General features: G+C 38.8%; 1 protein-coding gene across 12 annotated transcripts in view; it reads right to left on the bottom strand.

Annotated features, from left to right (window-relative positions):
- The window catches only part of ADTRP (androgen dependent TFPI regulating protein), a 168,165-nt gene that overhangs the window by 144,123 nt on the left and 13,691 nt on the right, over positions 1-10,351 (bottom strand). For 4 of the 12 annotated variants that reach the window (XM_027839686.1, XM_027839463.1, XM_027839611.1 and 1 more), the window contains one exon: positions 7,641-7,814. In XM_027839686.1, coding sequence (XP_027695487.1) covers positions 7,641-7,814 — 174 coding nt within the window. Of the gene's footprint in view, positions 1-2,342; positions 2,468-3,087; positions 3,156-7,623; positions 7,815-10,351 lie in introns of those variants that run through there. The other 8 variants (XM_027839958.1, XM_027840022.1, XM_027839887.1 and 5 more) reach the window with 6 other exon arrangements.

The raw sequence follows: 10,351 nt of genomic DNA, 5'->3' as shown, positions 1-10,351 counted from the left end.
ATCAAACTACCAAAGCCTCCCCTACTCCCATCTATTTGTCCTTTTCTCTGTCTGTCTGTCTGTCCATCAGTCATACTTGCACTGGGAGAAGATGTGAATAAAGAACCAGAAAAGGAATTGACTTCTCAGTAAACCATCAGAGAGTTTAATCTAATCCTTGGCAAACAAAACTTATTGTCTTTATTAAGGAATTACAGATATTCAGTTTCAAGGCAGTTTTGCTTAGGACTAAGTAGATATGATTTTTTCTGCTTAGGAAGCATTTTGCCAAAGATTGTTATCAAATACATATTCTTATGTGCGTTGCTCTTTTTTTTTTCTTTCTTGTTCCTACTTTGCTGAAATAACATCATGTGACCTTTTGAGAATTGTTGCCCTTTTGCAGGGAAATATCAGGCAGATTGTTCACGAGAGTGATAGAAAGGTCTCTGTGCAATTTGAAATCCCTTTTTTTCCCCCCAAAAGCAAGGATCTCTGTCAGGTTGTTCAATGTGAATTTGGATGTTTTCTTGGGGACAAAAATGAGATGTGTTTATTCTTCTGAATGCAGAGTAGTAACACTACATTTAAAGTAGAAAAAAAATTAAATTAACCTCACTTTTTTCCCACCCCTATATGCACACAAACTTGTTTGCAAATGATCCCTAAGCTTGAAAGTCAAACCTTTTGTCTTACTAGACATTTATTATTTCCTAAACAAGTCTGGTTTAATCCATCATTGATAACTTACTTGAATTGCCTATATAAGGTAGTTTGGTTGAGAAGAGGGACAGCCCTGATCACTGTACATTTTTTACAAGTCCCCCTCCAGGACATGACATTTTATTTTTTGGCAGTGGGGCAGGAGGTAATACTTATCCAAGGGGACCCCTGCTTGTGGTCAGCTAATGGACACACCCATTTGAGGGAAAACGAATTCCTTTCTTGCCCTCACCAAAAGAGAGGCTACTGAAGCTTGCTTCATAGATTGTGATCTCCCAGAGAAAACATTACATCTGTTTTTCATCAGGACTTCTCATTTCCCAAACCTGGAATTCTCCACCCACTGACTCTTTTTCCCCTAAAACAGTTTTACTTCAGAAGTGGCCAGACTTCTTTTTTGTCTCTCTTTGCCTTATTTTCCTTGCCTTTGGAATGGGCTTGTGAATATATACTTCTTATCTCCTTGCCAGGATTCTGAGGATTGCTGTTATTTAGTGGTATTGATGTGACCAGGCCCTGTGGTCAAAGAGGGAGAAAATTCCTAGTATGGAGCTCCAGACCAGACATGGTCTTCTCTATTCTAATTATTCTGAACATCACAAAAATGAGTTTGACTCCATACTTTGGAAGAAAGTAGACTTGGCCTAAAAATATTCAGTCCACATGGATATAAACTTGAAGGTTCTGAATTTGTCTACCTTAATTACTGCCTCCAAGCATTCTCTGGTTAGGAGAGAAGCTGGTGTTCGCTTTACAAGTGGTTGGCAGCCACTGCTAACTTTCTGTTCTCACAGTTCAACCAATCTGTCTTATGGAAACACCACCCCATTCCAAAGGATCTTGGGACACTTCAGTGAAGCAAGTGGGGGCAGAATAGAGTCAGGGAACTGCAGCCACCAGGCAAAGCCAGCGTTCCCCAGAGATCGGGAGAAAGAACTTATTTGCAGGCATTGGCAAAGAAAAGAGAGAAAGTATAATCTCAAGGAAATGAAAGGGACTGAGATCAAATTGTTGGAGGGGATAGAAGAAGAAAAACCCCAAACACAGAAAGGAAAAGAATGGCCTAGCCTACACTATGAGTTAGAGTTAAGATTTCAAGATGAAGAGTCAAAGGCCATAGAGGCGATGAGGGATATACAGTGAAAAATATACTGGATTTGGGTTTAAATTCTAGTTCTCCTACTATCAGTAAGACCTTGAAAAATGTCTGGGCCTAACTTTCTTCATTGGTAGTATGAGAGGCTCAGACTACATGTTCTCTGAGGTCCCTTCAATCTTTAATATTCATTGATTTTAAGTGGAAAAATAAATAGCCCCCAACTGTGACTACATTTTTTTTTTGCAGGGTGCTGATACTATCTTCCATCAACTGTAATATTACTAAGACACTAGGAGTCTGGGAAGGACTGAGGAAAAATTTGCTAGCTACTCAACATTTTTGTGGGCTTTTAGTCTTTTTCCAACTTTTTTGAGAAAGCTGCCTAAAAGCTTTTAAACTTTGGCTCTAGGGTAAATCTAGGACTGAAAGTGAAGAGGCAAAATGGGGCATACATGAAGATTCTCTGAAGGTTCATTGTCATTCAGGTTCCACTCACACTTATTCTTAATTTCAGAATCTTCTTTGTCCTCAGAGATTTTACCTTAGAACGAAGTTTTTGATTAAGAATACCAAGGTAGCGCTGGGTCTTTTCCATGATTTCTAGATTCAATGTCTCATTCCACTGAAAGCATTCGTAACCCTTTCCAGAGACCATTTGGTAATCAGCTGTTCCAAAACAAAATTTAGAGCTGTCTTGAAGCCAACATTAACCCTGAGTTGAAAGAAAACCTCAAAAAGTTTTATACATAGCTGGACAAATGTGTACATTAAGGTGTATGCTATAGGGAACCCCAAACTTCCTCTCCTTTTCTCTGCTAAGCTTCTTAAAAAGTATTTTGAAAGTACAACTGGAATTTAAATAACATGTTTGTGATCCACAATCACCTTCTTCTTGGGGAGGTTGGCGGGGAATGTTCTCAGTGATACGTTAATGTTTTTATTCTGCCCTAAGGGAAGGGGTGGAGGCTATTATAATTGCCTCATGGGTGGAAATGAAATCTAGCCCCTTGTTTGTTGAGAAGACTTTCTGTCTTGAAAATTTAATTTTGCACACATCGAGAATTCATAATGTCTAATTTTACTCTATTGGGATGGGAAAAGAATCATTGTATGATTAAAGTGATGTGGAAGTTGATGGTGGAAATAAGTATATATGATTCAAGTTCCTAAATGGATACTGCACAACACTAGGAATTTCATAAATACAGGAGGAAATAAAATTTCTTTTCTTCAATTTTTTTGGGGTGGCGATGGTTAGTTTTGCAGGGAATTCCCTCACCACTTACCACCCTAATTAAATGGAGGGGCTGCAGGAATCATTGCTTCTCAATCTGTAGGTGGCTTCTGGGGAGGACAAGGCCTCCAGCCTTCCCAGCTAGTTCTGCAGCCAGGGCAAAGAGTAAGCTTTGGCTGTATTCTTCCACTAGTCTGAAACAAAGAAATTCATGCCTTCCTCCTATAACTAGAACCATTGCAAATTGGAGGCAGGAGATCTGATTCTGTGACCCACCGCATATATTCCCTCCCAATTCCATGAGGGGGACATGCAGAACCCTAAGAGGCCAGCAGAGTGCAATTGCTAACCTTTTCTAACCTCATTTTATTTTAATGGGCTGGTTTAATTTTCTAACCTCATTTATTTTAATAAATAATTAATTTATTTTAATCTTCATTGTGCTCATATTCTCTATCCCACCTTCTCCAACCCAGTTGGAATATCTTTGCTTGGCCCTACTTGGGAAAGAGGATAGATTGTTTTAGTGACATGATTGTAATAGAAAAGGACTAGGGCTGCTTCTTAAGTGACCCTAGACCACACTCTTGGCCCTTCAAGCTGCTGGAAACTGTGAGTCTGAGATGGTAGAGGGATCAGAGAGGTAGGACTAAGGATCTGATCACTTTTACCAATTCTCTTAATGAAGTTCTTCATTATAGGTTTAGAAATCATTTTAATATGTACTTTTTTTGTCAATTAGCTTACTACTGAAGACTTGTGCGTCTCATGACCTTCTCATCACCAACACTATCTTCCATTGAGCTAAACACAATAAAATTTTGTGGATGTACCCTTACAGGTAACATTGGCATTTAATAGACTATATGGTTGTAAGGAGAAGAGACAGACAGGATGTGAGAGTGATGAAGGCAATGTGTGGTGGCAGAGTACTGGACTGATCATAGATGCATCCTCTCCAAGCTAAATATTCACAATCAATAATATCAGCAGCCCCAAGGCAAAATGACTACCATAAGAATTAATGTCAACATATTGGACCTTTTCTCTGAGAAGGAACAATTTATTGCTAACTTGGAAAGTTGAGCCAACACACAAAAGTGTTGGCAAAAGTGGAACAGAAAAAGAATTTGGTGTATAGCACTGCATTTGTATGAAGTGATTCATGCCCTAACCTGCCCCATTTACTACTATTACCACTACCACTAGCACTACCACTACTACTACGACTACCACTACTACTACTACTACTACTACTACTACTACTACTACTACTACGGCCACTCCTCCTTCTACTACTATTACTACTATCATTACTCCTACTACCCAATACTTACATAACACTATGTGCCAGACACTGTGCTGAGTTCTTCACAATTATTATCTCATTTGATTCTCATAACAACCCTGAGAGGCAGGTGATGCTATTTTTTTACAGAAGAGGAAACTGAAATAAACAGAGTGTCTGAGGCTCAATTTGAGCTCAGGCCTTCTTGACTCCAGGCCCAGTTTACTCTCTGCCATCTAGTTGCCCCAATTGCTTTTTTTCTTTCTACTGAAAACACAATTGATGAGGGAAAAGAATCAATATCTGTTTTCTTTCTAAAGAAAAGGCAGAAAATGTTATATTATAAAACAATGCTCATCTTTAGTCCTCCCAGGGGGTCTGTGGTCTACAGATCACTCTTTGATAACTTCTTCTAAACTAGAGTCTTGTAACCTTTTTTGGTATCATGGACTCTTTAGCAGACTGGTGAAGCCTATTAACTCCTCAGAATAATGTTTTTAAATTCATGAAACACATAGGAATACAGATGCAGTTACCAAAATTAAAAAACAAAACAAGTTTACTGATTCCAGGTTAAGAATCCCTATTCTAAAGGAATCTTTTGGAATAGGAAAAATGTAATATAGATTGACACAAGTGAAATTACCGGAGGGCCATAATTATGTTTAACTTTTAATCCAAACTATAAGCAGATATAAACCTATATGGTGTAATGGGTGAAGAAAAGAAACTTCTAGCATCAACCCTTTGGACTAAGGCATTAAAGTCCCTTGTTAAAATGCAAATAGCTCTTAGAGAGGTAACAGTTATTAACTAATGGTGTCTTAGAACAAATTAATTTGTGGAACTAACTTTGATTATCTCTCAGTATCTATTAGAATAGATAAATTTTGATGGGGGAAAAGCATTCAAGAAAGAATCAAAGTATGGGGTACAACCTAGGAGGACAGGCCCAACTGGAGTCCCAGAATAGATGTTCTAGTCAGCCAAGTAGCAGGTTATGCCCACATTTCTTCTACTAATAATTAACATTTATTTTTGTTTTTGTTTTCCCCCTCAAATACTTCTTGCTGTTTTATAAGGTGAAATTGATCATAACTTTAAATAAAAATAATAGGAATGGTGGTCTCTGACCTGCAGTGTAGAAGAAGTATACTTTCTATTTCTCATAAGTGCTCTTCACAGACTCTGACACCTGGGGAAAATCCCTGATCCAACCTAGTTAACAACTCTGTCTTTCATTTTACTCCTATGAGAGGACTGGAAAATGAGGATATATTCTCTCAAAACCTTGGAATCACAGAATCATAAAATCTCAGAACTGTAAGGGACCTTAATAGTCATCTAATCTAACTCATACCTGAACAAGAATCCCCTATAATTGGTCATCCAACTTTTGATTAAAGGTCTCCATAGATAGATATCCCATTATGTCCCAAGGCAGCCCATTCCACTTTTAGATAGCTCTAATTGTTAGGGAGCTTTCCTTATATTAAGTTTAATTTTACCTGTATACAACTTTTATTCATTAATCTCTCCCCCTCCTTCTCTTCCTCTTCCTCCTCATCCTTCTTCTTCTCCTTCTTCTTCTCCTTTTTCTCCTTCTTCTCTTCCTCCTTTTCCTTCTTTTTCCCCCTCCTCCTTCTCCTCCTTTCCCTCCCCCCAATGGGGTCAAGCAGAGCACCTCTAATGCTTCTTCTACATGACAATCAATAAACATTTATTAAGTGTCTACTATGTGCTAAGTGCTTGTGGAGGAGAAAAGATAGGACAAGATTTGAAAAGCTGTTATACAGAAGCATTAGATGGGTTCTGCTTGGTCCGATTGGGCAAAATAAAAGAACAAAATAGATAGGATTAATGAATAAAAGCTGCAAAGAGACAAAATTAAGCTTTCTATAAGGAAAGCTCCAGTCAGTTTTCAAGTGACATAATGTCCAGGCTCTTCATAATCCTGGTCACCTTCCTCTAGGCTCGTTAGCTTATCAATGTCCTTCCCAACATGGAGCACATAGAACAGAGAGATAAATATTCCAGATGCATTCTGACTAGGGAAGAGTATAGTGGACCATCACCTCCATTATTCCTAACATTACACCTCTCTTAATGCAAGCTAAAATCACATTAGATTTTGTGACTGCCAAGTGATACTCTTGTCTTAAATTGAATTTCAGCCCTCTAAAATTCCCCTACTTTTTTTTTTCCAAGGGAACTGCTGTTTAGCTATCTCCTCCCTATTTTGTATTTAAAAAGTTGTTTGTTTTTTTTTAAATCTAATCACTCCTATTAAATTTCATCTTAATAGATTTGGTCCAACACTCAAAATTCTTTTTGCACACTGATCCTATCATCCAACATCCTAACCATCCCTCTCACTTTTGTGTCATCTGCAAATGTGATCAGGATGCCATCTATACCTTTAGCCAAATCTTAGATAAAAATGTCAAACAACATAGGGCCTTCAATACTAGAGAAATGGAGTTGCCCTGACCACACATGTTCCCTAAATGTGTATGTCACTACAAATGTACTCTGTGACCACTCCTCCTATATACTGTATATGTATTTAGGGGATGATGAAGTTCAAGTTAAGGGGCAAAATATTTTGTATGTACACTTTAGTAAATGTCTTTACTTTGAACTAATTATGTCTATTGGCTGATCATTCAAGAGGAATCACATTGGTGGGGCTTTTGAGCTCTCCTTTTAAAAGTATGGTCCCATAGAGGGATGTCCTTAAATCAGGGATAGTAGCCACTCTCTGGAGAATGGCTTTCTTATTTTTCTCTATGAAGTAATAAACCTTCTTCTCACCTCTCCCCACCATGAATTTCTCCATCACTATCAAGGATGACAGAAAGGTTTTGGGCAGTGAGAGATTGGTGGTACTTTCAATACTGATAGAGAAATTCAGAAACAGGGGAGGGTTTATTTCATCTAGATAAATAAGAAAGGAATATTTTTCTGGTTAATCAGAATAATCATGCTTAAACCTGGACAACAGTAAGTAGATTTTAGTCTTTCTTCAAAGAAACAGGACAATATTCCTACCTGTATATCAACTACCAAGGTCTTAGCATACATATATTCAGTGCTATCAAATTGGCATGCATCATTTTGTATGGGAGCCATGTTATTGCATGATTGTGGTCATGACTAAAGTTAGCCCTTGGGCGTATTTTTCTCTTACCGCTCCACTCAACCTAATACACACATAGCCAGTCAATACTAACATTCCCCCATCAGACCTCACATAGCATTTTGTTTTTTAACTCCCTTTTGCACTTAAAATCCACCTACCTTTTGTTGGATCATACCTGTGGTTCCCTTAGTGTAGGATAACTTCCAGTGAGAAACTTCTTTTTCCAGAGCAGATTGGCCCCTCCTTTGAAAATTAGCATCTTAGAAAGTGGCCTGAACTTGCAGGACTTGAACTCAGGTCTTCTTAACTCCAAAGTCAGTTCCTTATCCCCTCGATTGTGTTGACTCTCCTAATTGTATAACATTGTACATTAGAGTTCTTTGTGAGTACTACTGGACAGTAAATTCTATGAGGGCAGGGAACATGTCCCAAACAAACTTTGTACCTACTCCAGCCCTTAGCTCTTCATATAGCAGGCACTTAGGTTTGTTGCATTGCTCTGGGCTTGTATTTTCAGAAAGTAAGGTCGTAATCCTGATCAATGCTATCCTGCTTGACCTTGCAGTGCTATAATGCCCCTCATTCTCCTGCTGCCTCCCCTTCCCCCCGCCCAAGTTGTAGTTGAAGTTGCTGGCATGCTATAGTGAATGGAACTTGCCCGGCACTCCATGTTTCGTGATACTGGAGGAAATGCAGAGCTTTCGTAACAGAGATTCCACTTCCTGTGCAAAGGGGAATTTCCAGGCCCATCATAACATTTTGCCTAGATACGATACATCTAGAAATATGGAAATGTCATGTGGGGAGAGGATAGTTAGTCAAGGACATTAACCAGGGATATTTGTTATTTTTAGTATTATTATTTCTTTTTTTTTAAATTAAAGCCTGCCTTCATCCAAATTAATGATCAGGTAGGCAGTGGACTTGTAGGCAAGAACCAGGTTGAAATCCTCACTCTGTCACCTACTGCCTGTATGTCTTTTGGCAAGTCACTTAACCTCATCTATGAAATGAGAAGTTTGTACTTGATAATCTCTAAGATGCCTCCTACCTCCTATTATCCTCTGAATCACATTTTCAGCTGTGGCCCAGTCTTCAGGATTTTTCTCATAGTACTCTTCTGAATGTTTTCACCATGACCAATGATATTTTGTTTCCAATTCAGCAAATATTTGTTAAGTAACTATTATGTGCAAGATTTTATGCTAAACTCTGGGGAGACAGAGATGATTAAACCATGGTCCCTTTTCTCAAGTTTATATTTTGGAAGAGGACATAAGCTTTGTGCATAAATACATAACCAACAAAATAAAACATGGTGAATGGCAGAGGAAAGGGGCAAACAAAATAAGCTCATAAGAAGGAGAAGAAAACATCTGACTGTGTGTATCTCATAAGAAGGAGAAGAAAACATCTGACTGTGTGAAGTCATCTGACTTCATGAAAGAGGAGACATCAGAGCTGGACTTGAAGATGGCAATGGCAGGAGTTGGGAATTCAAGGTGCAGGGTATGGCATGGCTAAAGGCCTAGGGATGGGGAAGGATTTAATGGATGGTGAGATGGTGAATAATCCAATTTGGATGAAAAAAGATCTCTCATAAGTATTCATATTTATTTAGAGTCTAGATGAACAAACTCCTTGCTTCAAGAAGCCCTCCTCACTGGGTTGGTTACAGAGAAGATTGCCAAAGGCCAAGAAATAAGGCAGCTTGGTGGATGGATAATGATGTTCTATAACTGCTGGAGAGTGTGGGTGTGGTAGCTGGCAGTACTTTGCATTTACCTTGTGAGTAGGAGTTTGGAAACCCCACCCTCTTGAGCTGGCATCTCCTAGTTACCGAAACCAGAATAGAAGATACAGAAGGATTCTGGACCTATTTTCTCTCAACCAAACTCAGGTTTTCCTGAAGGAGAAATAGGGCCACTCTGCTCCAGGAACACTGATGGAATGTGGAGAACTCATTCAAAGCATGGAAGCATTGATGGCAGTGGATCTATATTTGCTAGCTCTGAAAAGATGAGGATATTTAGGACTTGGAAGTAACATATATTACACTGATTGGTACCAACTGTCTTGAAAATATCAGAAGGTTTTGGAAAAATCATTTTTCTTAAAAAAAAAAAAAATCTTGCAAAAGTCTATCTGTCCAGAATGCAGGCAATAGATTTTTGAGGAGATAATTGATAGCTGGGGAGGAGATGGAGGTAGAGGGAGGAAGTTTAGAGTCAAGGGTTTCGGCTAAGGTTTTCCACCAAAAATTATTAATCCAGTTTCAGACTACCAACCTCTTTATAGCAAAGATCACTGTCCTGGAAGTAGTTCACTTCTTCCGGAACTACTAATGAAAATTAGTTGAGAAATATTCTCTCCCATGAGGAACCCATCTCCCATAAAAGAAATCTACTGTTGATCCAACCAAGGGCCTCCTGGCATACTGTTAAGCACAGCACCCAATTGGCATCAGTGCATGTGCCCTTAACCCCAGCACAGAGGCATATAAGGCCCACAATTCAGGTACTAACATGTGATGTTCTCTACAAAACCAAGAAACTTTCCTTCCCTTCCATCCTGTTGGAGAATGACACTGTTGAAAGCAGTAGTCCTGGAGGTTACACATGAAGCCCAGCCCAAGGGCACCTTTTGGAATCCCGTGGGCTGCATGATGGCTCAAATGTAATCCCTCTGGCCACCTCAGTTGTTGTTATACATTTTAATTGGCTGAATGTTCATTTTGCATGTTCTGTGACAGCTTTCATCTAGGGATCTCCAAGCTACATTTGTTCTAACTTCTCTTTGAAGAGTTATCATGTGCTCCATATTCCAATGGATGAAGCTAATAATTTAAGAAATATATCCAAAACTCCTTTAACTGAACAAATAGCA

This window comes from Vombatus ursinus, unplaced genomic scaffold (assembly GCF_900497805.2).
Source record: "Vombatus ursinus unplaced genomic scaffold, bare-nosed wombat genome assembly UNPS02000577.1, whole genome shotgun sequence".
In the NCBI taxonomy this organism is placed as follows: domain Eukaryota; kingdom Metazoa; phylum Chordata; class Mammalia; order Diprotodontia; family Vombatidae; genus Vombatus; species Vombatus ursinus.
Note: the sequence above shows the minus strand (reverse complement) of the source record. Positions and strands in the feature narration are given on the sequence as shown.